Source organism: Mustela nigripes, chromosome 5 (assembly GCF_022355385.1).
Source record: "Mustela nigripes isolate SB6536 chromosome 5, MUSNIG.SB6536, whole genome shotgun sequence".
Classification (NCBI taxonomy): domain Eukaryota; kingdom Metazoa; phylum Chordata; class Mammalia; order Carnivora; family Mustelidae; genus Mustela; species Mustela nigripes.
Window position 1 is genome coordinate 28,712,612 of NC_081561.1, and position 26,701 is coordinate 28,739,312.

Below are 26,701 nucleotides of genomic sequence, written 5' to 3' on the forward strand. Positions count from 1 at the left end.
CCCTGTCTCCGGGGAGGCGCTGATGTGGTCTGTGCACCATAGACCTCATCAGAAGCCGGTGGCCATGCTTGATCCTTTGGAAGAGGAACTGTGTTATCTGTTGGGTGCAGTCCCAGGACAGGAAAGGACCCTTGCCCTGAAATGGAGGAAGCAAATGGGAAATCCCAGGGCCAGGGAGGGCAGGCAGCCTTGGGAAGGGGCAGCCTTGTCACAATCACTGGGAGCCACTCCATTCATCCATTTTAGTTAAGGAGAAGGTGTCACTTCACAGGTAGAGGGATAGAGTGGGAAATGGTGAGCAGGGTTAGTGGACAGGTGAAGCCTATTGCACGAACTAGACATTTTGGGTGCTCCTTTCTGTCTCCCGTCTGACCCCAGGCGGCAATGAGTAGTTTGAGGAGGGACTGAGCACAATAGACTGGCAGAAAAAGGTTCAGAGTCATAGTGGAAGGAAATTGAGGATGGTTGTTGCCCACATAAGCTAGCCTGTGTGGGCGGCAGTGAGGGCAGGGATGGGGGATGGTCATGGGGACAGTGTGGGTGGGAGCAGGAGAGCAACATGGGGGAAGGTGAGCTGGGATCAGGAGCTGAGGCACTGGGCTTCCCAGAGCAGGCAGATGGGACAGGAAAGTCCTGAGGGGGTGGAGACATACTTGCAGAGTGAAGTAGGGTCATGAGGAAGAGCCCCAGAGCTCACTGGGATGAGAGATTTAGGGAGAGGAGGTGGTCCTTAGCTGGGACCATGCTTTGCACCTAGGTCAGCTGTGACTGGTTTTCTGAGAGCCATGTACACTGAAAACCCTTCTTCTCTGTGTCCCTACTGCATGTGTTCCCATTTGCATTTCCTAAATTCTCTAAAAATCTCTACCTCTTGAGTGTAAAGTAAAGAACAAAGAGGGCGATTCTTCCTGGTCTCTGTGGTGGTGGTGGCAGGAGTGGATGGAGGTTGTGTGTGGGGAAGTCTCCTAGGGGTTAACTTACATACAACCCAGACCTGAGGTCTGCTTTAACACCTGCTGGGAGGCCCCCACCTTCCCAGCTGAGGAGGTCACCTGTTCCCAGGAAGCTAAGCCAGCAGTAGGGGATGGAGCAGAAGTGGTGGCAGGGGCTCTGCTGGCCCCACAGGGCGGTCTGGGCTATGGATTTTGGTCTGGAGACATCAAAAGCTGTGTTTTTTCCACTCCAGAGCCCCCTAGCAGGCCTCCCTAGCTCTCCCACCTCTACGTGCACCTGGATTCCCCACTCACTGGACTTGTCACTGGTTGGTCACTGTGTCCTTATCTTTGTTGGGGGAGGGTTGCCATCTGGCAGAAGCAATCACTGGGTCACCTGGGAAAGGGCTTGTGGTAGAGATGGATCAGTGTGGGGGTTCTCATGTTAACCTCTCCCCCAGGGTTCCTTTGTCCTTTGTTGCTTTGCTTTCTGTCTGTCCCCTCTTCTCGTCCGTTCTCACTTTCCCCTGCCTGCTCTGTAACTGGGGAGACTGACCACTGTGGATTGATCACGGGGAAGGAGGACACAGGGGACTTGCTGGCAGCTTCTCACTGAGTATGGCCTGCGGGAGGCACTAGAGGGAGGCTTTGGTGGAAGGAGAGCAGGTCGGGTATTTTCCCTTGCTCCCTCACTGCCCTGGTCGGAGCTCTCGATGGAATTCTGCGTTCTTCTGGGCCTGTCCACCTCTCTTCTTCTAACTCTGGCCCTCAGTTGGGCTGATAAGGACTGAGTTTGCATGTGGTGGAGGACACTCTCGCCTCACTCACAACTGTGCTTTCTCACCAGAAACCGAAGGGCAGAGTGTTCAGCGTCTTTTCCATCACCCACGCTCTTGGGATTCCGCCTTCAACTTCTCCCTCTACCTTAAACCTCTGTTTCCAACTCTGTGTCAGTGTCTCCTCAGCAAGGAAACTATCTTCTCAGAGATGTCAGATTTGGATCAGCCATTTCCAGCTTTGTGCAGGGAATCTGGAGTTTCCCCCGGGGGAGTCAAGGCTGGAAACCCAGGGCATTTCTCTAGCATCTCTGCCCAGGGCCTCCCTTAGGTTTATCATGCCTTCAGTGTATCTCAGTCTCTGCTCATATTGCTGAGGGTTTTCTCCACTTGACCATGTGTTCTGTCAGTGGCCAGGTTGTGAGACTGTCTGGGGCAAGAGACTTTCTTTTTCTTCCCCAGATGTATGCAGCTGGCTATCAATAAATGCCCACTGAACAAGTGAGTGTGGGCGTCGTGTCCTATAACCTTTCACTAGGGGCACAGTAAGGGGTGAAAAGGGAGGGGGAAGGTGGAGAAGAAAGCTTTCGGTTTGGGGGTAATGGCAGAGCCAAGGTCTGCTGCTGTGCGTGGACCTTTTGCAAAGACAAGGTGCAGTTGTGTGTGTGTGTGTGTGTGTGTGTGTGTGTGTGTGTGTATGTGTGTTTATAGGGGTGTCTGTGAAGGGGCATCCTCACCCTATTAGGCTTCAGGGGAACAGTGACAATGGGGAACATTGTGGGACAGACCAATGTCTGGGGATTTGGTGGCACAGAGATGCTGACATTGTCCTAGCACTTTCCTGTGTTCTTAAAAAATGAATAATATTTAATTAAAATAAAGAAACAAAATAGGGCTAATAAATAAAATGAGTAAACTAACTTCAGGAAGTGAGTAAGTATATGAATTAGGCCGCACCCCCCAGGACACTCTCTAGTGTCTTCCTGTACTAACTGCCCCCTCAGTGTCAGGGAAACTCATCTACTTCTCCCACCACAGATCTGTGCCTGTTCTCTAACTTCATCTTTCAGGTATCCTGTAGAGGGTGGTCTTTTGTGTCTGGTTTCCTGTGCTCCATCCACATTTCTAAGATTCCTTGTTTGTATAGTACATTCCCTTTATCTCTCTATCCTCCCCCAGGGAAGTCCTCCTTCCGTGTTGTGCGTTCTGGTCATTAGGGGGCAGCAGAACCTGATGGAACTTGAAAGAGCTAAGGGCCTCAGGGTGACCGTTCCCTCCCAGCTGCCTGTCTGGTGGCCTCCCAGTTAGGTCCTGCTGCTTCCCTCTCTGATTTCTGGGCCCCAGCCTGCTGCTCTCTGTTTAGAGCTCAGATGAGCTTTGGGGTGGACCTGGCTCCTCCAGGGTTTGGTCACAGAACCACGTGACCCTGTTGTTCAGCTTGTCTCTCAGCTTTAAAATGAACAAAGGTTCTTCTCCGAGGATTAGAGTACATTTATTTAGTTATTTAAAATTATTTATTTATTTGACAGATGGCGATCACAAGTAGGCAGAGAAACAGGCAAAGAGAGAGGAAGAAGTAGGCTCCCTGCTGAGCAGAGAGCCTGATGTGGGGCTCCATCCCAGGACCCTGGGATCATGACCTGAGCCGAAGGCAGAGGCTTTAACCCACTGAGCCGCCCAGGCGCCCCTAGAGTACATTTATTGAAATAAAATTCCTCATGTTCAGAATAAAGTGGCCCTTGATAAATGGTGAGTCTGAATATTACATGAGGGTCAGCAGAGAGCAGGGGCCTGACCCAGGGCTTCAGCTTATGTCTTATGGTGACATGTCTTTCTGACACGGAGGAACAGGGTGTCAGGCATCTTGGGGACTGTTAGAATTAGCCTCTCATGGTTGGTCAGGGCTTTCCCTGCCTTTTCTCCCCCAGGCCTCTCTGATTCTTTCAAGGTCAGAGGCCAAACTGCCAGTTCTCCAGGCCCTTTCCCATAACTTGGCATTCACAACTCCCCCATCCCCCACCGCGCCTGGACTACCTGCTTCAGCCTTCACCTTGGATGGGCCTGACCAACATGGGATTGGAAGAGGGAGTAAATTCTTCCAGGTCACTCCATGGGTCACCCATGTGCGCAGTACATGCACTTGCTCTCTGCAAATCATTCACTACATCTCAGGGACTGGGAAACCTGCTTGAGACACTCTGGGCAGACCTGTGTCTTGTCCCCAGATATATCAGGACTGAATGCAAAGAGAAGCTGCTCCTTCCTTTTCTCCTCTCCCTGCCTCCCTCCCTTCTTCCTTCCTGTTCTTTCTATTCTTTCTTTTTCCCCCTGCTCTTTCCATTCTTATACCATCTTCCTCTCAGCTTCCTTTCCTTTTAATTTCTTATCTATCTTTTGCTAATTGGTGAGTGTAATAAAATTTATTAAAATTTTGTTTTTTTAAAAGATTTTTTTATTCATTTATTTGAGAGAGAGCGTGAGAGTGAGAAGAAGAGAGAGAAGCAGACTCCCCGCTGAGTGGAGAGCCTGATGCAGGACTTGATCCCAGGACCCCAAGATCATGACCTCTGCCTCAAGGCAGATGCTTAACCAACAGAGCCACCAGGTGCCCAAAATTTATTAAAATTCCTGTAAAATGTTTTTCTCCCTGCTGTCACTCTTTGCTTTCCTAGAGCTCAGAGAACGTGGGTGGGAGTGATGCTTCGTCATATTGCTGGAATCTCAGACTTTGGAAGCAGATTGGCTTGCCCACTCAGAGGGTGCTGGGGCAGGTGCCCCTGGCCTGGTGGGCTTTGCAGCTGACCTCTGGGTGGTCCTGGCCAGGCCCCATTCCTGAGAGTGTGTAAGGTCTTAGGAATTTTCTGAGGCACCGTTGGTTGGATATTTCAGTTATAGGATGACAGTCTCCACTGGGAGGGGCTGTGCTCTCCAGAGGGGCAAATGTGCAGGCTCAGAGGATAGTGATCATTTCCACTGAGCCCTTGGCCTGTCCTCAGCTGACTGTCAGGGGAGAGCTCAGCCCATTAGCCAGGGTCGTGCTGGTTAGAGGAGAAAGGCAAAATTTTATTTTATTTTATTTAAGATCAATTTAATTAACTTTAGTGTATTTTAGTTTCAGGGGTAGAATTTAGGGATTCATCAGTTGTTTATAACACCCAGTGCTCATTATATTATATGTCTTACTTAATGCCCATTGCCCAGTTACCCCATTCCCCTCCCACCTCCCCTCCAGCAACCCTCAGTTTGTTTCCTAGAGTTAAGAATCTTTTATGGTTTGTCTCCCTCTCTGATTTTATCTTATTTTATTTTTCCATCTCTTTCCCTATGCTCATCAGTTTTCTTGCTTAAATTCCACATATGAATGAAATCATATGTAGTTTGTCTTACTCTGACTGACTTATATCACTTAGCATAATGTCTCCTAGTTCCATTCACATCCTTGTAAATGGGAAGATTTCATTCTTTTTGATGGCTGAGAAATAGTCCACTCTCTCTCTATGTACCACATCTACTTTATCCATTCATCTGTTGTCGGCCATCGGGACTCTTTCCTTAGTTTGGCTATTGTGGACATTGCTACTATAAATATTGGGGGTGCAGGTGCCCCTTTGAATCACTATGTTTGTATTGTTTACATAAATACCTAGTAGTGCAATTCTTGAGTCATAGGGTAACTCTATTTTTAACTTAGAAGGACAGATTTTCAAGTCCACACAGAAACTATCACCTCATGTGTGTGTACATGTGTGTATGTACCTGTGTTTGTGTGTTTCCTGTTATTTTTTACTTTTTTCCAGATACCAAACAAACAGAAAATACCCCTTAAAGCTTTTCTGTGCTGTACAGTTAGACAACAAAAAGAAATTAAAGGCATCCAAATTGGCAAAGAAGAAGTCACACTATCACTCTTCACAGATGATATGATACTATATGTGGAAAACCCAAGAGACTCCACTCTAAATCTGCTAGAACTTGAACAGGAATTCAGTAAAGTGTCAGGATATAAAATCAATGCACAGAAATCAGTTGCATTTCTTTACACCAACAACAAGACAGAAGAAAGAGAAATGAAGGAGTCAATCCCATTTACAGTTGCACCCAAAACCATAAGATACCTAGGAATAAACCTAACCAAAGAGGCCAAGAATCTGTACTCAAAAAACTATAAAGTACTCATGAAAGAAATTGAGGAAGATACAAAGAAATGGAAAAATGTTCCGTGCTCCTGGATTGGAAGAAAAATATTGTGAAAATGTCTATGTTACCTAAAGCAATCTACACGTTTAATGCAATCTCTATCAAAATACCATCCATTTTTTCAAAGAAATGGAACAAATAATCCTAAAATTTATATGGAAACAAATAGCCAGAGGAATAGCCAGAGGAATGTTGAAAAAGAAAGCCAAAGTTGGTGGCATCACCATTCCAGACTTCAAGCTCTATTACAAAGCTGTGATCATCAAGACGGTATGGTACTGGCACAGACACAGACACATAGATCAATGGAACAGAATAGAGAGCCCAGAAACAGACCCTCAACTCTATGGTCAATTAATCTTCGACAAAGCAGAAAAGAATGTCCAATGGAAAAAGACAGTGTGTTCAACAAATGGTGCTGGGAAGATTGGACAGCCACATGCAGAAAAATGAAACTGGGCCATTTCCTTACACCACACACAAAAATAGAATCCAAATGGATGAAAGACCTCAATGTGAGAAAGGAATCCATCAAAATCCTTGAGGAGAACAAAGGCAACAACCTCTTTGGCCTCAGCCTCATCAACTTCTTCCTAGAAACATCACCAAAGGCAAGGGAAGCAAGGGCAAAAATGAACTATTGCGATTTCATCAAGATCAAAAGCTTTTGTACAGCAAAGGAAACCATCAAGAAAACCAAAATACAACTGACAGAATGGGAGAAGATATTTGCAAATGACATATCAGATAAAGGGCTGGTATCCAAAATCTATAAAATCTATAAAGAACTTCTCAAACTCAACACCCAAAGAACCAATAATCCAATCAAGAAGTGGGCAGAGGATGTGAACAGACATTTCTGCAAAGAAGACATCCATATGGCCAACAGACATGAAAAAGTGCTCCATATCACTCGGTATCAGGGAAATACAAATAAAGACCACAATGAGATACCACCTCACACCAGTCAGAATGGCTAAAATTAACAAGTCAGGAAATGACAGGTGCTGGCAAGACTGCAGAGAAAGGGGAACCCTCCTACACTGTTGGTGGGAATGCAGGCTGGTACAACCACTCTGGAAAACACCATGGAGGTTCTTCAAAAAGTTGAAAATAGAGCTACCCTATGACCCAGCAATCACACTACTGGGTATTTACCCTAAAGATACAAATATAGTTATCCGAAGGGACATGTGCACCCAAATGTTTATAGCAGCAGTGTCCACAATAGCCAAACTATGGAAAGAACCTAGATGTCCATCAACAGATGAATGGATAAAGAAGAAGTGATATATATAATATATATGTATTATATATATAATGGAATACTATGCAACCATCAAAAGAAATGAAATCTTGCCATTTGCAATGACGTGGATTGAACTAGAGGGTATTATGCTGAGTGAAATAAGTCAGAGAAAGACAACTATCATATGATCTCCCTAATATGAGGAAGTGGAGAGGCAACATGGGGGGTTTGGGGAGTAGGGAAGGAAGAAATGAAACAAGATGGGATCTGGAGGGAGACAAACCATAAGAGACTCTTAATCTCACAAAAAAAACTGAAGGTTGCTGGGGGGTGGGGGGTAGGGAGAGAGTGGTGGGATTATGGACATTGGGGAGGGTATGTGCTATGGTGAGTGCTGTGAAGTATGTAACCTGGTGATCCACAGACCTGTACCCCTGGGGCTAATAATACATTATATGTTAATAAAAAATTTAAAAAAAAGATAAAAATAAAAAAAAAAAGCTTTTCTGTGCTGTAGAGGATAATCCAATGGACCTTCATCTTACAATGTCAAAATAAATTAAGATTCATCAGATTGTAGGTTTCTAAAAATGGGGTTTAATCCTTTCCACCAAATATCACATTTTAAAATTACAATTCTTTTTAAAATTTTATTTATTTATTTATATTTATATGTATTTTAAAAGATTTTATTTATTTATTTGACACAGAGAGAGAGAGAGATCACAAGTAGGCAGAGAGTGGGGGAGTGGGGAAGCAGGCTCCCTGTTGAGCAGAGACCCTGATGTGGGACTTGATCTCAGGAACCTGAGATTATGACCTGAGCTGAAGGGAGAGGCTTAACCCACTGAGCCACCCAGGTGCCCCTATAGTTCTTTTTTTAAAAGATTTATTTATTTATTTGAGAGAGAGAGTGTGCACATGTACACAAGAGTAGGGGAGAGGCAGAAAGAGAGGGAGAGAGAGTCTCAAGCAGACTCCACACTGAACATGGAGAGTCCCAGGACCCCGAGATCATGACCTGAGCCGAAATCAAGAGTAGGACGCTTAAACTGAGTCACCCAGGAGTCCCTAAAATTACAATTCTTTTTACATTAGCCATTGTCTTATGGCTTCAGTATTTATCTGAAACTATTTCAAAAGACTTGAAGCAACCAAAGGTAAGAGGTAATACATGGTTGTTAAAGTAGAAAGTATAATATTAACCCGATTAGCATCAGGGTAATTTAAATTTTTTAATTTTTAATTTTACTTGATAGATATCACAAGTAGGCAGAGAGGCAGGCAGAGAGAGAGAGAGAGGGGAAGGGAAGCAGGCTCCCCGCTGAGCAGAGAGCCTGAGGCAGGGCTTGATCCCAGGATCCTGGGACCATGACCTGAGCCAAAGGCAGAGGCTTTAACCCACTGAGCCACCCAGGCACCCCAGCTATACCATAGCAAGAAAAATCATTCATGGCCAATTAATAGTATTTATAGATAAACAGCTGGACCATGAACCTGATGAGCTGGGGGAGGCAGTGAAGTTTGCTGTTTAGTGTCCCTCCTGCAGTGTTTCCAGGTGTCCTTCCTCTGTCCTTCAGGAAAATATTCCTTGTGTTTGGTCATTCCTTCCCCTTCCCTCCCAACATGGGATCCTAGGGCTGCATTCAGGGCAAATAACCTTTCTGGCCATATCACACTGGACCATTGCTGAGTCCAAGATCCCCTTTCTGCTCCTCTTTCATGCTGAGTTGTGTGGAGCTGGGGGCTGGGCTGGGCTTGAGAGCTGGGGTGTGTAGAGTTGTGCAGGGCATTGTCCTTGCAGCTCTAGCCCTACCTTCTCTGGGAAGTTCCTGGATGAAAGTTTACTAGATGACAGGGTTCATGTCTGCCTTCATCTCTGTTCCATGTGTGAGAATGAAATGTCATAAATACAAATTGTGTAGGCCAGGTTCTGGCACTTAGGTACTCAATAAATTTGATTTTTTCCCCTCTGACTTTTCACAAAATTCCTCTAATATTCTCAGGCCTTGAGGAGTCTCCCTCATGGGCAGGGATTGGTGGTGGCAGTGGGGGGAGGACTTGGAGACTGATATTGGTCCTTTTTCATTCATAATTTTTGAATAAAGATGGATTTCCCCAATATTCGCATGTGTAAGTGGAAATGGACCTTTGGGGATGACTGCAGGGGATGTGTTCAGGTATATCTAGATGTCTGGGGTTTGCCCAGAGTTTTATCTTTTATTTCATTTAAAAAGTTTATTTATTTGGGGTACCTAGGTGGCTCAGTGGGTTAAAGCTTCTGCCTTTGGCTCAGGTCATGGTCCCAAGGTCCTGGGATCGAGCCCCGCATCGGGCTCTCTGCTCAGCTGGGAGCCTGCTTCCCCCTCTCTCTCTGCCTGCCTCTCTGCCTACTTGTGAACTCTGTCTGTCAAATAAATAATAAAATTAAATCTTTTTAAAAAAATTTATTTATTTATTTGGGAGGGGAGCGGGGCAGTCCGGAATGTGTGGATGGGGAGGGAGAAGGACAAGCAGACTCAGCGCCCAGTGGGGAGTACAACACTGATCTTGTTCCAAGGATCCTGAGATCATGACCTGAGCTGAGTTGGAAGCTTAACAATTGAGCCACCCAGGCGCTGCTGCCCAGACTTTTTAAGATTTTAGAGCACACATTCGGAAATAAAGCAATCACTCCCATGCAGCCGTGGGTCCATCAGTCATTTCTTCATGAAAAAAATTTAGTGGATCACTCAGAAAAATTGAAAGTGAACGCAGACTGGCAGAGGTTTTGCTGGGTGTGTGATTGTGATTGGACTCTGAGAGAATGGTTTCCTCACCCATAGAATGAAGACAATAATGACAACAACCTGTCAGAAGTGGGGCCAGAGAGGCTCTAGCTCAAACTGGTGTCTTAACACCAGTCACTTAGCACATGAACACTCAAGGACTCGGGGGCTTGAGGGAGCAAACAAGGCGGTTGAGTCTGATGGTTCTATTCCAGTGATGTTTCAGGGATGCATATATGTTTGAGGTAGGAAGAAATAAAGAGCAGAGAAGACGTGGAGTTGTTGTATCTATGCAGGGGCTGATTTGTTCAGACCAGAGTTAAGAGTCTTCCTGTTTCTTAGTGGACTGAAGTGTTTTCCAAATTGGACAGAGAAGCCAACGTGCTGCTGAGGTGACTTCTCTGCACATGAGTTCAGGCAAAGTTTCCCGAGTGTTTGCTGTGTGCTGGACACATGACCAGGGCACATAGTGCCTCCCTTTGTGGATGCCATGGACATTCCACAGAAGATCACATGTCAGGGCTGTGGGGTAGGACAGGGCACCACTAAACCCCAACAAGCACGTGTATGGGGCTCAGATGGGGATGAGCAGGTTGGCGAAGGCCCCTCTGAGGGAGGTCACTTTAGGTGAGACTGGAATGGTGACCAGTTTGGGGGATGAGAGAGAACAGGAACATCCAGGGGCTTGTGAGAAGGCCTGAGGCTGGGAAAGCTCCGTGAACTGGAGGAATGCTGCCAGGCCAGGAGGGAGCACTGGGAGCAGTGGAATGAAGTCAGAGAGGAAGCTGGGCCCGGGAGCCACAGACAAGAGGTTTAGCAGGAGGATCCCTGGAAGGGGTGAAGCAGAGCTGATACAAGACGTTTTGAGAAGTTACAACTTTGGATGGAAAATGAACTTGAGAGAGTGGGGCTGGAGGTGGGCGAAGTCCATGGGGAAGCAGGGACACCGTGTCTGGGTGAGGGGGGAAGTGAGATGGGTGTGGAGCTAGAAGGCAGCCATGGATATGGATTAGAGAAAAGTCTTGAACTTTCTGGTGCACTGACAGCAGAAAGTGGAAGTGTGTGGGAATGTGAAGTGTGTGGTGGAATGACCCTCTAGTTTCTGGCAGACATAACTGGGTGAACCCAGGTATCCTTCACTGAGATGGGGAACTGCAGGAAGGGAGGGGCTGGAAAGGAAGCCCTAGTGCTCCACAGTGTTCCTTCAGAGACCACGGAATCTGCCTTTCCTGCTGCACACTGTGGCCTGGCGGGGAGGGGCTGAATGATGTACACAGTGGGGCACCTGGGTGGCCCAGTGGGTTAAAGCCTCTGCCTTCTGCTCAGGTCATGATCCCAGAGTCCTGGGATGGAACCCCAATCGGGATCTCTGCTCAGCAGGGAGCCTGCTCCCCCCGCCCCCGTCCCCGCCCCTCTGCCTGCCTCTCTGCCTACTTGTGATCTCTGTCTGTCAAATAAATAAATAAAACCTTTAAAAAAAAAAGTAGTGTACTCAGCCTTGTGTGATAGTATAGTATTAAGAAGCCACAGGGTGCTGTCCAATCAGCTGGGGCAGGGCCAGGGTCCTATAGCTGGTCCTGGAAGATTCTGTGATGCTCAGGTTTAACCCCTCTGTTGCTATGCTGTGGGGAGCACCTGGATTACCTCCTGGTGATAAAAAGCAAAGCAGCTACACTGGGGGCTTTTCAAAGGCTCCCGCCACATAGCATTCACCAGCTGACAGGATTTACCAATGAACAGAATAGTTTTGGTAGTGAACAGTACAAGTAGCCCCAAGCATAGGGCTTTCTTAATCTTGGCTGTGCCACACACACTCCTTACTTCTGGTATAGAAGCTAGCCAACATGGAGAGTGGCATTTGTTCAACAAAGGATTACGGAGTCTCCGTCTCTGTGTCCCCCTGCAGAGTGGGTCCGTGTATCTGTACCTGCCCTGTTTCTGTGGCTCTGATCATGCTGTTTCCTTCCTGGTAACTAGGGTGCACCATCCAGAGGGCAGGGCGGAGTCTGCTAGGGTTGCATTTTGTAAGCTTTCACTTTCAAATGGTGGAAGGAGTCAGCGCAGGATTCTTCTAACTGGGAGTGCTGAGTGCCCCAGTTCCCTGGTTCAGCTGAGACCTCTGCAACCTGTGCCAGGCTGTGCTTCTCCATTCTCCTGGAACCAGCTGCCTCTCAGACAAGAGGAGCCTGTGGCACCTGGAGCAGGAGCAGGCTTTGGGGCTTGAGCAGTGAACTGCATGTGCAATCTCTGAGAGCAGATTTGGGGCTGGCTGAGGTCTCACAGTACTGAGTTAGAGACGCTCCAGAAGCCCCAGGTTTTCAAGCAGGTGAGTGGGTTCTGAAGATACTTGCTGGACAAGAAGAGGTAAGTGGGGAGCAGATGCTTGGGAAGAGGTAGACAAGATCATGGTGGGGCTGGAGCGCTGGAGTGAATAATAATGAGGCTCTGAGATGACCCAGGACAACTACAGTGGGGACTCCACTTTACTCATTTACTTAATGACATTTCTGTAGCATTCCTAGGAACAGGCACTGTTCTAATGTGCACTGACTCTCCATACATAAATTCATAGGATACTTCTTATACCGTGGGATGAGATAGGACTTGGGGCAGAGCAGGTCAAGAAACTTGCCTCAGGTGATTCCCACAGCAGGTGGCTGAGTGTGGAGGAGACCTTAGCAGTCAGCCCCAGAATCTGTCCTTCCCAGGACCACTGGCTGCCCCCATCCCCCTCAAGGTCAGTGGTTTGAGCCCTTCTTTCTGACCAGGTCTCATTTTATCCTGTGCTTCCCACTGCTCTGCTGGGATCCTTTATCCTGAGTCAGAAACTCCTCAAAGATAGAAAAGATGAGGGTTAACCATTCATGGGGAATTGTCTGGCTTCAGCTATGAGCAAGTCCACGTCCTTGGTCCTGAGCAGAAAAGGGCTGCAGGAGACAAGAGCTGAAATCAGGGTGAACTCACCTATCAAAGGACCCCAGAACAACGTGCCTGTGGTGGGAGCCACAGTGTCCTTGAGGAGGATGCAGTCTGACTCTCGTGCTTCTCAGTCATTCTCTGGTCATAATAAGGGGGCAGCAGAAGAACAGCACACAGGAGCTGGTGTGTCCTTCATGGGGAGGGCCCTGAGTCTACGCCTTTTGTTCCCAGACATCTGTGGTGTCCTGTGACTCATGCAGATGTGGAGGAGGCCTCTGTGCTGAGGCGGGAAGGGTCTGGTCCTGTGGGCAGAGCAGGTTGGGAAGTTTCCAAAGGGTTAGGAGGGCTTTCTTGGCATCAGGTTTGTGGGGCCCCCACCCATCAGCATACTGAGCAGTAGAAAAGGCTGTGCTCCTGCTGGGGACTGTCGCCAGCCCTGAGCCATGCTGTCTGCTCTGAGGCCCAGAACTGTGGGCTGGCCTTGCTTCTTCTCTGGATGTGTCACCTGCCTCCTGCCCTGTGTCTCCCCAGCTCTGAGGAAATGGAGGGTTGCTGCAGGGACTCCTTGCTTGCCCATCTCCCCTCCCTGCTTCCCCTCTTGCAGCTGCCTGCTCAGGGCTCTGCAGGTGAGTGTGTCCCTTCCCCCTCCCTGTGTCTCCCTGGGGTGGGTGAGAGCCCCCAGAGCTCTGCTGCTGTCTCCATTAGGACAGATGGCTATTGGTGGAGTCCCTGGCTCTACCCAGATTCTGGAGATCCCCCAATTGCTATTTGAAATTAAACACATAAGAAGAATCCCAGAACTGCAAAATAAGGGCATGGGAGCATGACAGTTCTCTAATGAGTTTAAGTCTCTAAAGTAAAAAAATGTGAATTTCACTATGAAAAGTGTGAAAATAATTGTCTTTATTTTTTCTTTCCTGGATTTACTGGTACTTCTATTTCACAAATATTTATAGGGCACTGAGTACACGTTAGGTGCTACTCTGTGTACAAAGCAGACAGTCTCTTTCTTTACAGAGCTTACATTCTGGCAAGGACAGTGAGTACCTGTCCTGTACCAGAACCGCGTACAATCTATGTCTGTTAGTGGAGAGAGCATGGGACAAGGACATAGAGCAGGAGGGCCAGTCAGGGCTGCAGGATGGCAAGTGGGCAGGCAGTAGTGCTCCATAAGGTGGTCACTGTATGTAGTGAGATGGGAACAAATACATGGAAGAGGTGGGAAGAGCCTGTCTGGATCCCATGGGAAGAGGTTCTCCACAGTGAGGAGCAGCCAGACAAAGCTGGCAGTGTGCCTCGGTGTTCAAGGAGCAGAGGAGGTGAGTGTTGGCCCGAGCAGAGTGAATGAGGGGGAGAGAAGCAGGAGTTGGGGATCAGAGAGCAGGGAGGGTCTTCCTTAATGGGCTCAGGATCACTTGGGCAACTGCAGAATCATTGAAGGGCTTTGGTAGAGGAGGCACATGGTTTGGTTTTGGTTCCAGGTTTAAAGGTTCACAGACATTGACTGGAGGGAGGATGTCACAGGGAGACTAGTAATTGTCATCCCCCAGGTGAGACAGATGGTGACTCAGCCAAATTTGAGTAGCACAGGAGCTGAGAAGTCAGTGTTTGGTTGTCAGGTGGGATTTGTCCTGCAGAAGTGTCCTGGTGTGACATATCTACCAGGTCTTAGAAGACCAAGGCCTGCGAGGGGCTGGGGGCAGTGGGATGAACCCTCTTTGGTAACAGGTAGTAATTTGGGTCCTGTGAGCAGTGGAGTGAAGGCAGGTTTTTGTCTATTTATTTATTTATTTGACAGACAGAGACCACAAGTAGGCAGAGAGGCAAGCAGAGAGAGAGGAGGAAGCAGGCTCCCCACCGAGCAGAGAGCCCGACTTGGGGCTCGATCCCAGGAGTCCGAGACCACGACCCAAGCCGAAGGCAGAGGCTCCAACCCACTGAGCCACCCAGGCGCCCCTGAAGGCAGGTTTTAATGGAAGTAGCTGTGAGGTCTAGTTTCTAGCACACATATAATTCAGTAGAAGACAAAGACGTGGGCAAAAACAATAACTTTAGGAGCAGGTGTAGGAAAGTTTCAGGTGTGCTGCAATGAGGAGGATGTTACCACTAGGCCACAGTAGTGCTCTTTGGTGAGTTTTCAGTCCTGTCCTAAGAGGAGGCATGTTAGAGCTGTGGTTTTCAGAGTGTGGTCCCTGGAACATCAGTATCAACTTCGCACCGCCTCCTCAGAAATGCACATTTTTGGACTCACTCCAGATCTACTGAACCAGGACGTCTGCGGGTAAAGCCCAAAAGTCTGTGTTCCACAGGCCTTCCTGGTGATTGTGATGCCTGTGGAAGGTTGGACCTACTAAGTTAGAGAGTCCTTCATGGAAGGACCTGGAGTCAGGAGCACAGGCTTCTGAGGAGACTCTTTGACACCATTTCTGTGTTTCAAAATTGTTGTAGGATAAAGTTGTCCCATTAGGAGTTGTCACAGTTTAGTCCCTCAGTCAGGGCCTCCCTCCTGCCAATGTGTTCTCTTCCCTGTCCTGCATCTCTCCAGCTTTCTCTCTCCTATGTCTGTGTCCACAGAGGAGTTTATGGTGATTGGCCCCTCCAAACCCATTGTGGCAGTGCTGGGTGCAGACGTCATGCTGCCATGTCTTGTGTCCCCGGCCATGGATGTGGAGAATATGGAGCTGCGGTGGTTCCACTCCAAGTTCTCAGAAGCAGTGTTCATCTATCAAAACCAGCGGGAGCAGAGAGAAGAGCAGTTGGCTCAGTACAGAGGGCGAACCTCACTGGTGAAGGATTTCCTCTTCCAGGGGGAGGCTGCAGTGCGCATCCACAACGTCCAGGCTTTTGACAATGGGCTGTATACCTGCTTCTTCCGAATGGGAATCTTCCATGAAGAGGCCAGTGTGGAACTCAAGGTGGCAGGTGGGTTGCTGATCGATATTTAGAGACCTGCAGTATTGGCGTTCGGAGCCACCTCAGGGTCCAAGTTAATAGCCCTCAAGTTATACAAGAGGGAAAGTGGTCTTTCACTCTTCATTTATTCAGTTTAAATATATAGAACTTCTGGTATGTGATAGCTATGTTCTCTGCACCTGGATATCTCAGTGTAACAAATAAAGGTCCCTGCCCTGTAGAGTTTATATTATACAGACAATAAATAGCCAAATAGGTTATAGGCAACATTAGAAGGTAATGAGTAGAGACTTAGCCAAATTAATATTTTAGGGATGAGATTTCCAAGCAGAAGAACATTCACACGAGACACCTGAGGGAGGAGTGTGGCTGGTGAGTCTGGGCAGAGAGCGAGGCCACATGATTGGTGTGGAGGTGAATGGGAGGGTGGTGAGAGGTGACTCTCCAGAATATAGAGGTATTCCTGGTCCAGGTGCCCAGAGATGGGATTTGTCAGGAGAAGCCCATGAGTAACACACACTTGAGCAGATATTTGAGTGAAGCAGACAGTGTTCTGAAATGGCCTTTGGTTGATGGATCTGTGTGGCGCATACACAGCATGGTGATTGTGGGTCTGAGCAGTCAACTGAATTGTCCCAGGCCTGGACTGTGTACTCCCTGATGGATGCTGATGGTGGGATGAGGAGGAATTGGATAGGAGTTTTGTTTTTGGGGTAGTGGGAGTGGTAATACCAGATCATCAAAGGCTTTGTGTGCTCTTATGCCATTTAGATTCAGGGCTGAGGGAATTTTTAACAGAGCAGTGGAGCGAGGTGTGTGAGGGCAGGTTTGCTTTGGCAGCTGTAATGGAAGGTGTATGGAAGGTGAGCAAGGCTGGAGGCCTGGATGTATTTATGGGGTGGAGAGGATGGCCTCCTGCATTCATGTAGGGGCAGTGTGGTGGGAAGGGACCACTCCAGCATTGGAGAGTTTTGGAAAGTAGACCCAGCTGAGTGAGGAGATTTGGGGACAAGGAGGGTTTAGAGGTGTGGAGAGAAGGGACTTCAGGTACTCACAGATTTTTTTAAAATCGGTTTTTTAGTGGTAGAAATATTTATTTTATGTGTAAGCTGCAGATTGCTGCCATAATGCTGTGTAACACAGACATAGAAATCTCAGTGGCCTGTAACACCAAACATGTATTTAATCTGGCATTCAGGGAGTTCTGCTCATCTGGGCTGTGTTTGGCTAATCTTATTAGGTCTTACTCATAAACCTTCAGTCACGTAGGGGAAACATAGTTAAAAACATAATCTTCCAACTCAGAATCTTGTCTCTAAGATAGTAGGAAGAAAGGTCCTTTTATTATTAAAATAGCATTAAGTACAATGTGCTGTGCATCACAGAGATTCTATCCAGAAATGCAAAGACAGAAGAAATCTCATCTTTTCCATATGCAGACAGAACTCATTTCATACACATTCTCAGGATCAACAGTTATGAGCTCTCAAGTAGGTAGACTTGCCAGCACTGTTTGTCCTAGATGGGAACCTAATATTTTCTTGGAAATTGGGTGATCACATAAGTTAGCTAATTGGCTTTATTCCAAGGAAAACTAAATTCTCCTACCTTAAAAATTAAAAAAAAAAATTCCAGTGTAGTTAACATAGAATGTTATACTCATTTCAGGTGTTCAATATAGTGATTCAACACTTTTACATATACTCAGTGGAATTTTCAGCAGAAACTCTGGGGCCAGAATGGAGTGGTATGATATATTCAGTGTGCTAAAAGGAAAAAAAAATCTGCAGCCAAGAATCCAGCAAGGGGATCATTCAGAATAGAAGGAGAGATGAAGAGTTTTGCAGACAAATAAAAGTTAAAGTAGTGTTTTTTTTTTTTTAACCAATTCTCCCATCATGATGACAGGCGGTGATGTTACATGTGGATCGTGGTGTACACTGAGGTTAGGTTCCTACTCTGGCAGAGAAGGGGGAGAGAGGGCTGCTGTCTTCCTTGGTGTGAGCAGTTCAAAGCGAGGGCTCCCAGGTCCTTGAGAAACACATTCTTGGATCACAGAGCTGGCAAAAGGCCCAATTATTATTATTTTTAAAGTACTTATATACATTTCAAAGAGGAGAGAAAACACCCAGAACCACAAGTTTCCTCAAGTAAATGCTATAAGAAAAGGCTGGGAGGGGGCTCTCTTTCCCTATTTTCAACAGGGACAATACACCTCTTATTTTAATATATTTTGTCCTGACAGTGGGCCTTGGCTGGGTTTGCTCAGCTGGTGTTGTCCAGGTGGCTATTGATTGATCTAGGACAGCTTCAGCTGGAAAGGCTGTGCTAGCCTGAAGATGTCTGTCCTGTGGCAGAGGACAAGGCAATGGCGGAAGCAGTTTCCAATCTCTGCTAGAGTCACATTCCCTGAGCTTTCAGGGACTGAGTCAAGTCACAGGATGGAGCCCAGAAGCAGAGTGTGAAGGCATTAACAAGAGGTGGCAGAGGGCTGGCTGGATGTAAAGAAGGCTGAAAGGTTGGGGGTATTTTCCTCATTATCCTATCAAAGTTGGGGCCAAACATGAATTAGCTCAGGACTTGAGTCTGAAGCATCTGTGAGGAATCCTGGCACAGCTAAACCAGAGATGTAGATATTAGGGAGTGAGATGAGGAGGTATGTAGTTGGTGGAAGTGATGACCGAGTGGCAGTGGGTGTGCCCGCAGATGCCCTGGAGAGTGTGTGAGTTGAGAAGAGCAGAGAAGGATAGATCCTGGAACCAAATTCCTCTTTCTATCCCTCTGGGTGATGGAATTCCCACCCTCATGGTTGGGGAGAAGAGCCTGCTCTCTGTGCCTGCCACAGGTCCCCATGTTCCTTCCTTCTGTTCTCCATGGCAGGACCCCTTACATTAATCCTTGTAGGGACCACTCCCCCAAGGAGCCCCCAAAACTCAGTGCTGTGGGTGGTATTGTGTACAGGAAGGTTCTGCTGGAATCCCTGAGCTCTGGGTGGCCTCCTTGTGCTCTCCAGCTTCTCTCTTTAGGTGTGGGCTCTGCCCCTCAAGTGCACATCACAGGGCCAGAGGAGGACGGGGTCCGAGTTGTGTGCATGGCCTCAGGGTGGTTCCCAAAGCCCCAAGTGCAGTGGAGAGTTCTCAGTGGAGAGAAGTTCCTGATGTTCTCTGAGACCCAAGCCCAAGACGGTGAAGGGCTGTTCACCATAGAGACCACTCTGGTGATGAGGGACAGCTCTTCAGGGAATGTGACCTGCTCAGTCCTCAACCCCATCCTGAGCCAGGAGAAGGCAATGGCCATTTTCATCCCAGGTCAGTATTACTTCCTACTCCTACAAGGGTGGGATGGTCTGATTGGGGGTCCCTGTGTGTGCTGGGCTGGGCTGTCAGAGCAGTGCCCTGATGGGGTGTCTGGCGGGGCACAGAACCCTTCTTCCCTCAGAGTTCTCCCTGGAAGCCAGTTTTCATGGTGATCCTGACTGTTCTGATGCTCCCAATCCTTGGGGATGCCTTTTACATCATGAGAGAACATACTTCAAAGCTCCAGGAGACACAGGAATGGAAGAAATTGCACAGAGACAAGGAGGAGATCCAGCAGATAAAGGAGGAGGCACTGAAGGCCAGAGGTAAGGCAGGACAGGGCCAAGGCAGACAAGTGTGGAAGCTGGTGCAGAGGAGAAGCAGACAGTAGGCCCTTGGCCAGGAGCAGGGGGCTGAGGAGGACCAGAGAGGACAGGTAGGGCTGTGGAGGCTTGAGGGGTCTGGAGTTAGATATTCAAGGAGACATATATATGCTCTTGCGGGTTTTCCAGGTGCAGTCTTTTCTGCTCTTAGTGATGGGAGTTTAAGAGTATTTTTCACTTTTTTTTCAGATGAACTCCAAGCAGATCTTGGTATGTTGTGTCCTTTTCCCAGAAGTTTCTGTGTCACATTTGTAGGAGACATTCTGGTTCTTAGCTCACTTGTTTCCTATGTTGCCTTTCAGATTGGAGGAAATCTGTTTACCTGGTTGGTGAGTGACTGTCCGGATGTCCTTGGGTCTCTTGCCCCCTAAGCCATAGCTTTCCCTCTCCGTTTCATGCAGAGACATGTGGACCCATCCCTGGTGCAGAGGTGGAAACTGGTGGGAGGCAGAACTTGCTCCATGGGCTTTCCCCAACTGGGCTATTGGTTTGCACATGATGCTTTGAAACCTGAAATGATGGTGGTCACTGGAGTCCGTGGTGCATCTTGGGTTCATCTACCCGCCTTCTTTGTAGGATTTTAGTCTTCAATGCAACTGGTTCTCAGTCAACTTGAATACTCTGGAACATTTTAGAGAAACTATATAAATAAATGGGGTCATTAAATTTAGGGGTGTGATCCCTACACATAACACCATCGTGGGAGAGTCTTTTCTCTCCTGTTCCTGGAGGTACTGATCACAAAGTGTTGGGTAGAGGACTGGGAAGAGCTTGGGTGGGAATGTCGTGGGATAAGTTGTCAGTGATCCAGTGATATGTTTTCAGAGAACGTTGGCCACTTTTATGCTAGAGCTCACCTAACATCCTGGTCCTTAATTAATCTCCTCTTTTGTGTTATTTCCCATATCTCTCTTTCCTGGAAATCATTGGATGTAATAATGATTTATTACACTCATGTAATAATGTATACATTACTCCCTAAAACATTTTCATACATTATATAATTTTTGAACTTTAAAGTAATTGAAAGCAGATGGAATAAAAATTTTGCATTTTTTATGTGAAAATTTCTTTATTTTGGGATGCGATTGATATTGGAATTCATTTCAGAAAAATTCTGTGGATGAAATTTGTTAGTATTAGGCATTTTCTTTTGGTAATCAAGAATGGTTGGACACAGTGTATTTTTCTTTGAAGGAATACTATTTTCTATTGAAAATTTATTTGAAATGCACATTTTGACTTATTGTTGAATCCCCCTGCACCCCTTAAAAAAAAGAAGAAACAAATTTAGATGTTGACTGTATTTATGCTGAGTACCTCCCACACTGCTACCAACTTTTTAAACATGAAATTTCTTTAGAGATTAAAATTCTTCTCCACTGGCCCCAGGAGGCCTACCTGACTCTTATGGGTTTAGTGTTTCTGCAGAAGCTGTGTCTCTTCTATTCAGAAAACTAAATGCATATAGATAACTGGCCTTGCAATGCTTTTGTGCATAAAATTGAATGAATAACTTGAGTTTTTTCACCTTAGAGATTTTTAAAAAAAGATTTAATTTATTTATTTGACAGACAGAGATCACAAGTAGGCAGAGAGGCAGGCAGAGAGAGAGGAAGGGAAGCAGGTTCCACGCCAAGCAGAGAGCCTGACTTGGGGTTCGATCCCAGGATTCTGGGATCATGACCTGAGCTGAAGACAGGGGCTTTAACCCACTGAGCCACCCAGGCACCCCTACCTTAGAGATTCTTAATGTCATAATCAGTCGTTCAATTCTGTGTTATTTTCATTGTCTCTTTGGACTCTGCTAAATTTAATTGTTTATTTTTAAAATTTTGTCTCTTCTGGTTAGAATTGTTTTTCTTGGTTGACTCTTGAGTCCACTTGTCTGTAGGAGAATAGAAGTTGAATAGTTAAAAGTGCTTTTGATTTTTAATTTAACTGTCATTTTGATGGTTTTAGTATTCAACCACATGTATCTTTTTTTTTAATTTCTTTTCAGTGTTCCAGAATTCATTGTTTATACAGTAAACCCAGTGTTCCATGTATTACGTGCCCTCCATAATACCCACCACCAAGCTCACCCAACCTCCCACCCTCTCCCCTCCAAAACCCTCTGTTTGTTTCTCAGAGTTTTTATTTTAATGTTGTGGTTTTTAAGACTCAGGACACTAACTTGGCAAAGGTCACACAGAAGCAATTGGCAGGCATGGAACTCAGCCTGCAATGCCGGCTCTCTGACCTGTGGTCTAGGGAATTTCCCAGAACATCCTATTGTCAGCCCATGTCAGGAGGGTATCTCCTCTCTAGCCTCTCTCCTTACTCTGTTATAGTGTCACCTGTAGCACAGAGAGGAGGCAAATGCCAGTAGATCATTACTATGCAGACTTGTTCTGGCTTAGGTCTCACCACGGTGTCTTCCCTTTCAGCCTTGAAGAAGGCTAAACTGTATGCAGGTAAGTGACTCAGTTTCCCATGGCTTTACCTTCCCAGCCTCCACTGTGCCACCTTCTCTGTCATTGGACCTCACAACAGGATGGGGTTGGTGTCCCTGATCTCCTTGTTATGTGTGTTGTGTCCTTCTGAAGACTGCAGGGACTGTCCTTGGGAACACAGATCTGCCTCTATTCTGACCCATCCTCTACTGTAGGTTGCTGTTAGAATTAGCAACACCCTCTGAACGTACCTTGTTCACTAATAGTTTTGTTGGTACAGTGACAACAGAGTGGTCATTTGTAAGGACAGTTGGACCATGGCATTGACGGTGTACTTCAGAATTTGCTGTCTCTGGAAGATTTCAGAAATCAAGCTTACCTGCTTAGGACTCAAGTCTTCCTTAAGGGATCCTTGTTTCTGAATCCATTTTGTCCTGAAATTCCTACCTCTTTTTGGATCTTGCTTTGGTTTTCCTGTTTGTTTGTTTTTTTTTTCCCTGTTTCTCTGGAGTGATGGTCTTCATTTTGCTTCTGCATGCTCTGACTCCTTGTCCAAGCCAGGTATCTTCCTCTAAACCTCCATGATTGTTTTGGAAGTAGTTTTCTTTAGGTCAGCTGTTCTGATTCTCAGATCCAGAGCCTCCAGGATGTGTAGGGAGTTCTGGTAATGGGTTTGTGAGATTCTGACCATTATATACAAAATCTTATGTACGTGTTTGTATTATAGCATTAAGAAATTGATTTTTTAAAGGACAGCAACTTATAATTGTTCACAACAATTATCACTCCTTTTAGGAGAATTCTGGATTTACCTGATGGGCTCAGTACTTGTTAGATTTATTAGGGGCAATGTGTGAAGATTTCAATAGGAGAAGCTCAGATGAGTGAAAATTGTTTACCAGAGAAAATTTGGGAGTAAATCAGGGAAAAAAAGCTGACTGGAGAAGAGAGAAGAACATAAGGAAAGTAGAGAGCCTGTGATTCCTCTCAGAGACACTTTGGGTGACTGAGAGTAGAAGAGACAGTTTGGGTGGCTTTGGGTAGGAGAGAGACCACAAATGAAAGCCATGGTGGTTAGAGTTGGAAGTACACAGAGGACATGCAAGTTATTGGGTGCACAAAAAGTAATAAACTCCTTGATACATGTTTGAGAGATATCTTAAAAGACTTATATTTATTTTAATGTGTTTTGAATTAATTCTCTAACTGGGTTTGCTTCACATAATGAGGCCATCTCACTCTTCCAAAGTTGTCGGGGGAGGAGTGTGATCCTAGGGTTGCAGAATATGGGTCCCATGTCGGCAAATAATAGAGAAAGTGTCCTGTTCTTATTTTATAATTGTTCTAATTTTTTTCTGGAGTCTCTGTCCTGTCGGAGGTAACAGCTTTACCGTGAGGACTTTTCAGGGTCTAATGACAGATACACATTTGCTGTGATCAGTTGACTTTTCTTCTTCCCAAAAGGGAGTATGAAGTTTGGAGGAGTTTATGCTTTGTGTCACTGAGGGATGGGGTCCCTCTATTTTTCTCTTGTTCATTTCAGGACCTCACTTTATAGAGGGTAGCTTGATGTGGTCCTTAGGATAATTGGGTTTGAGGTTCCATCTAGGTTTTTGGAGAAACTGTTATTCCACCTCTGCTGCATTTGTATCTTCAGTTCCTTAATCTTACTCACATCTGTAAAGTCCTCTCTGCCAAAACTTATTCACAGTTTCTGGGGATAGGACACAGCCATACTTGGGGGCTGATCATGTGTGGTGTCTCCTGCTGCTTTTGATCTCTCTAGGTGATTATAGGGAGAAGCAGGGATTTTTTCCTTGCAATACTCCATGATATAGGGAAGAAAATTCATTACTTTCTTTCACTAGATGCATGTCTTTCTTGCTTTGAACTTCTCTCTCTCCTTCCTTGAATCTTCTCCATTACCTCTTGATAGGGAAGATTTCTCTGGTGCCATATCCTGAGTTCTCCTCACCCATGGCTGAGAGTCATTCTCCAAGTGCAGATCCACCAAGTTCTATTGCCTCTACCATGGCTTTGAGTCAACCTGCAAGTTCAGTTCAGCCAGTTCTTTATAAGTAAATGGAGGCCTCATAAATTTTGATCTCTTCGGTTCTTTCTCAAGAAAACTTAGCTTTCAGGATGGATATGTGGCTAGAAATTGAGAAAGCCTATTTTGATAATGAAATCTGTGCAAAAAGCCTTCTTTTTAGGTCAGTATCCAGCCCCTCAGTGGTGTTAAGCTTTATGGTTTGGGTTTCATGGGAACATTGTAACATGACGGCTGTGGGTGTATGATAGAGAGAGTGTGCGTGTGTGTGTGTGTGTGTGTGTGTGTGTGTGTGTATGTGGTGTGTGTGTGAAAAAGAGAGAGAGAGAGAGAGATAGAGAGAGAGAATTAATGTGTGTGAAAAATAAATTTATCAGGTGAAAGCTTCCAAAACATTTTCCCCTATAAGTCTTGGATCAGTGTATTTCAGAGATAGGTACTAACACTGGTTTGTAGAGTCTCCTCAAGTATCTGATTTGTTTTTCACATTTGTGCAATGTGGTTTTCTTGTAGATTGGCGGAAGGAGAAGTTTCAGGCCTGTGAGTTACTTCAGTTGTTTGGTTGCTCCTACTGCTATCCCATGGCTGCTGACAACTCCTTCAGCTTGCTGTGGTGATACAGATGCTGGCATCATCAATGGTGGTGGGGTGGGATGGGGTGGTGAAGGTCATGAAGCTGGGAATACTGGGTGTGACTGATACTGGATATAAATGGGTATTCTTTAGTGTTGGAGTCCAGTCTGGCCCTCAAGGGCCCTGTGACATGTCTAACCCCCAGATCAGTCTTATGCTTACTTCTTCTGGTTGGAAGGCTGTGTGCTTGAGCCAGAAGGCTCTCATCTCAGGAGCTTTGGTCCCCCCTGAATGCAGCTAGGTGTCTGGGGGTGGGGTGGTGGTTGTGTGCCTTGTTATGTGGTAAGGCAAGTCCTTGAATGATTGGTAACTGTCTCTGCAGGGTCTGTCAGTCTGGATCCAGAGTCTGCCCATTCCAGCCTTGATGTCTCTGATGACAAGACTACTATGACCTTGAAGGACTCAACCAAATACACAGAATTTGGGTTCTATAGCATCTTGGGTCATGAAGGCATCACATCAGGGTGCTGTTACTGGGAGGTGGAGATCAGGAATGCAGATAAAAGTGAGTGGGCCCTGGGGGTCTGTAGGAGAGATGTGGAGAGGAAAGGCTGGTACCGGGAATGCCCAGGAAAGGGGTTCTGGGTTGTGGGGATGTATGGATATACATTCTCTTCCCTCCCCGATAATTCAGAACTCCTTGTGCCAGTTTCCCAGAGGGTAGGGGTTTTCCTGGACCTGAAGGAAGGGGATGTCTCATTCTACAACATGACTGATGGTTCCCACATTTTCTCCTTCCCTCTTGCTTCCTCCTCTGGGACTCTGTTTCCATACTTCAGGTTGAGGTCAGGAGATGTGTCCCTGACCATCTGCTCTGGGGTGGGTGGGCCTGTGCAGACCTCTGTACTGTTAACAACCCTCCTTGTTCTTCAGAGGATCCTGCGAGCCTCTCAAGACAGGGGTTCAGTTCAGGCTGTGGTGTTGATGGTGATCTCCCAGAGGCTGAATCTCCATTACTCCCCTGTGGTCCTGAAGCTATGTCCCCATAATGCTTCAACCCTGTCCCAGATTCCTCATTGTGGCTCCTCCTGGAGCTGCGCATTCCCAGGGGTAATAGCCTTTGAAGTTAGTCCTGAATGACCGGGTGGCTTGCCCTTCTTTTCTGGATATAGACTGCTGGGGTGAGTTTATGAGAATAGTTGGTTCATGTCTTATGCTCAGGTATTGGAAGATAAATATTGACTTTTTCAGCTGTAATGGGGTTGGCTGAATTTTGCTATTGGAAGTCATGTTTCTTTTGATCATGAACATTATTTCATGGAGTCTTTGTATTGTTTTATTATGAAATAAGATGTCTGAATTATTCTGAAAAATTAAATGGTGTTTATTTTATATGGTTTGAGTTGTGCAGATCAACCCAGAGGCTACATTGGGTTACCAGCTCTATTTTAGGAAATGTGCACTCTGACTAAAAAATGACTGACTAAGAAATGTATGGCTAATGGACTTGAAGAAGATTGGGGTGTAATATTCTATTGTATGTGCTTCCTATTCTGGAATACTTATCTTAATGAACCTTAGTAAATATCTGTTATTTCTTAAACACTGGTGCTGCATTAATTCAGGGAATGGGAAATGAGAGTTTGGGTTTCCTTGTGAGTCAACAGCAGTTGGAGAGAACAGAACTGCTACTAGAATAAAGAGGTAAATGAAGATGAGTGTTTTCAGACCCTGGATGAATTGCAGAAAGCTTTGTCCATGAGCACAGTTCCAGAATCTATGTACGGCTTCTCAGTACTTCTAGTCCAATTGCAAAGGTGGATATAACCCACAGGAAACACAAGGAAGCCAGACTGCTGAGGACTCAGACCTTAATGAAGAAAGTTTTGTTGGCTCCTGAACTAGAACACTGACCTGTTGTGGTTCTGGGAGAGATGAGGAAGACACTGAATTGGAAGTGGGAGCAGGAGGTCACAGATCTCAGTTCCTGCCTGTGACCAAAAATAGGAAAAGGACTGGAGTCAGGGTCGCATATTTCTTTCTTGTCATGTAGATGTGTCCTTTGTATTAATTATCTATTTTCCTTCTCCCTTCTTACCAGTGTGATTTTATGCAAGTTGTCCCTGGTAATATTTCAAATATAATTTCTAGGTAACAGATTAGTCAAATGAGTGTGGCTGGATTAAGGAATAAATATAACTGATTCAATG

The 26,701-nt window shown here is 46.1% G+C and overlaps 1 protein-coding gene across 2 annotated transcripts in view; it reads left to right on the forward strand.

Moving 5' to 3' along the window:
• Window positions 1-26,133, forward strand: part of LOC132017844 (butyrophilin-like protein 1) — a 56,749-nt gene extending 30,616 nt beyond the window's left edge. Inside the window, exons 1-9 of one of the 2 annotated variants that reach the window (XM_059399950.1) lie at window positions 11,948-12,248; window positions 15,416-15,763; window positions 18,781-19,062; window positions 19,176-19,376; window positions 19,623-19,643; window positions 19,736-19,762; window positions 21,863-21,889; window positions 24,432-24,458; window positions 24,874-26,133. In XM_059399950.1, the coding sequence (XP_059255933.1) occupies window positions 15,424-15,763; window positions 18,781-19,062; window positions 19,176-19,376; window positions 19,623-19,643; window positions 19,736-19,762; window positions 21,863-21,889; window positions 24,432-24,458; window positions 24,874-25,631 (1,683 nt within the window). In that variant the 5' untranslated portion in view covers window positions 11,948-12,248; window positions 15,416-15,423 and the 3' untranslated portion in view covers window positions 25,632-26,133. Of the gene's footprint in view, window positions 1-11,947; window positions 12,249-15,415; window positions 15,764-18,780; window positions 19,063-19,175; window positions 19,377-19,622; window positions 19,644-19,735; window positions 19,763-21,862; window positions 21,890-24,431; window positions 24,459-24,873 lie in introns of those variants that run through there. The other variant, XM_059399951.1, reaches the window with a different exon arrangement.
• Window positions 26,134-26,701: the final 568 nt, after the last annotated feature.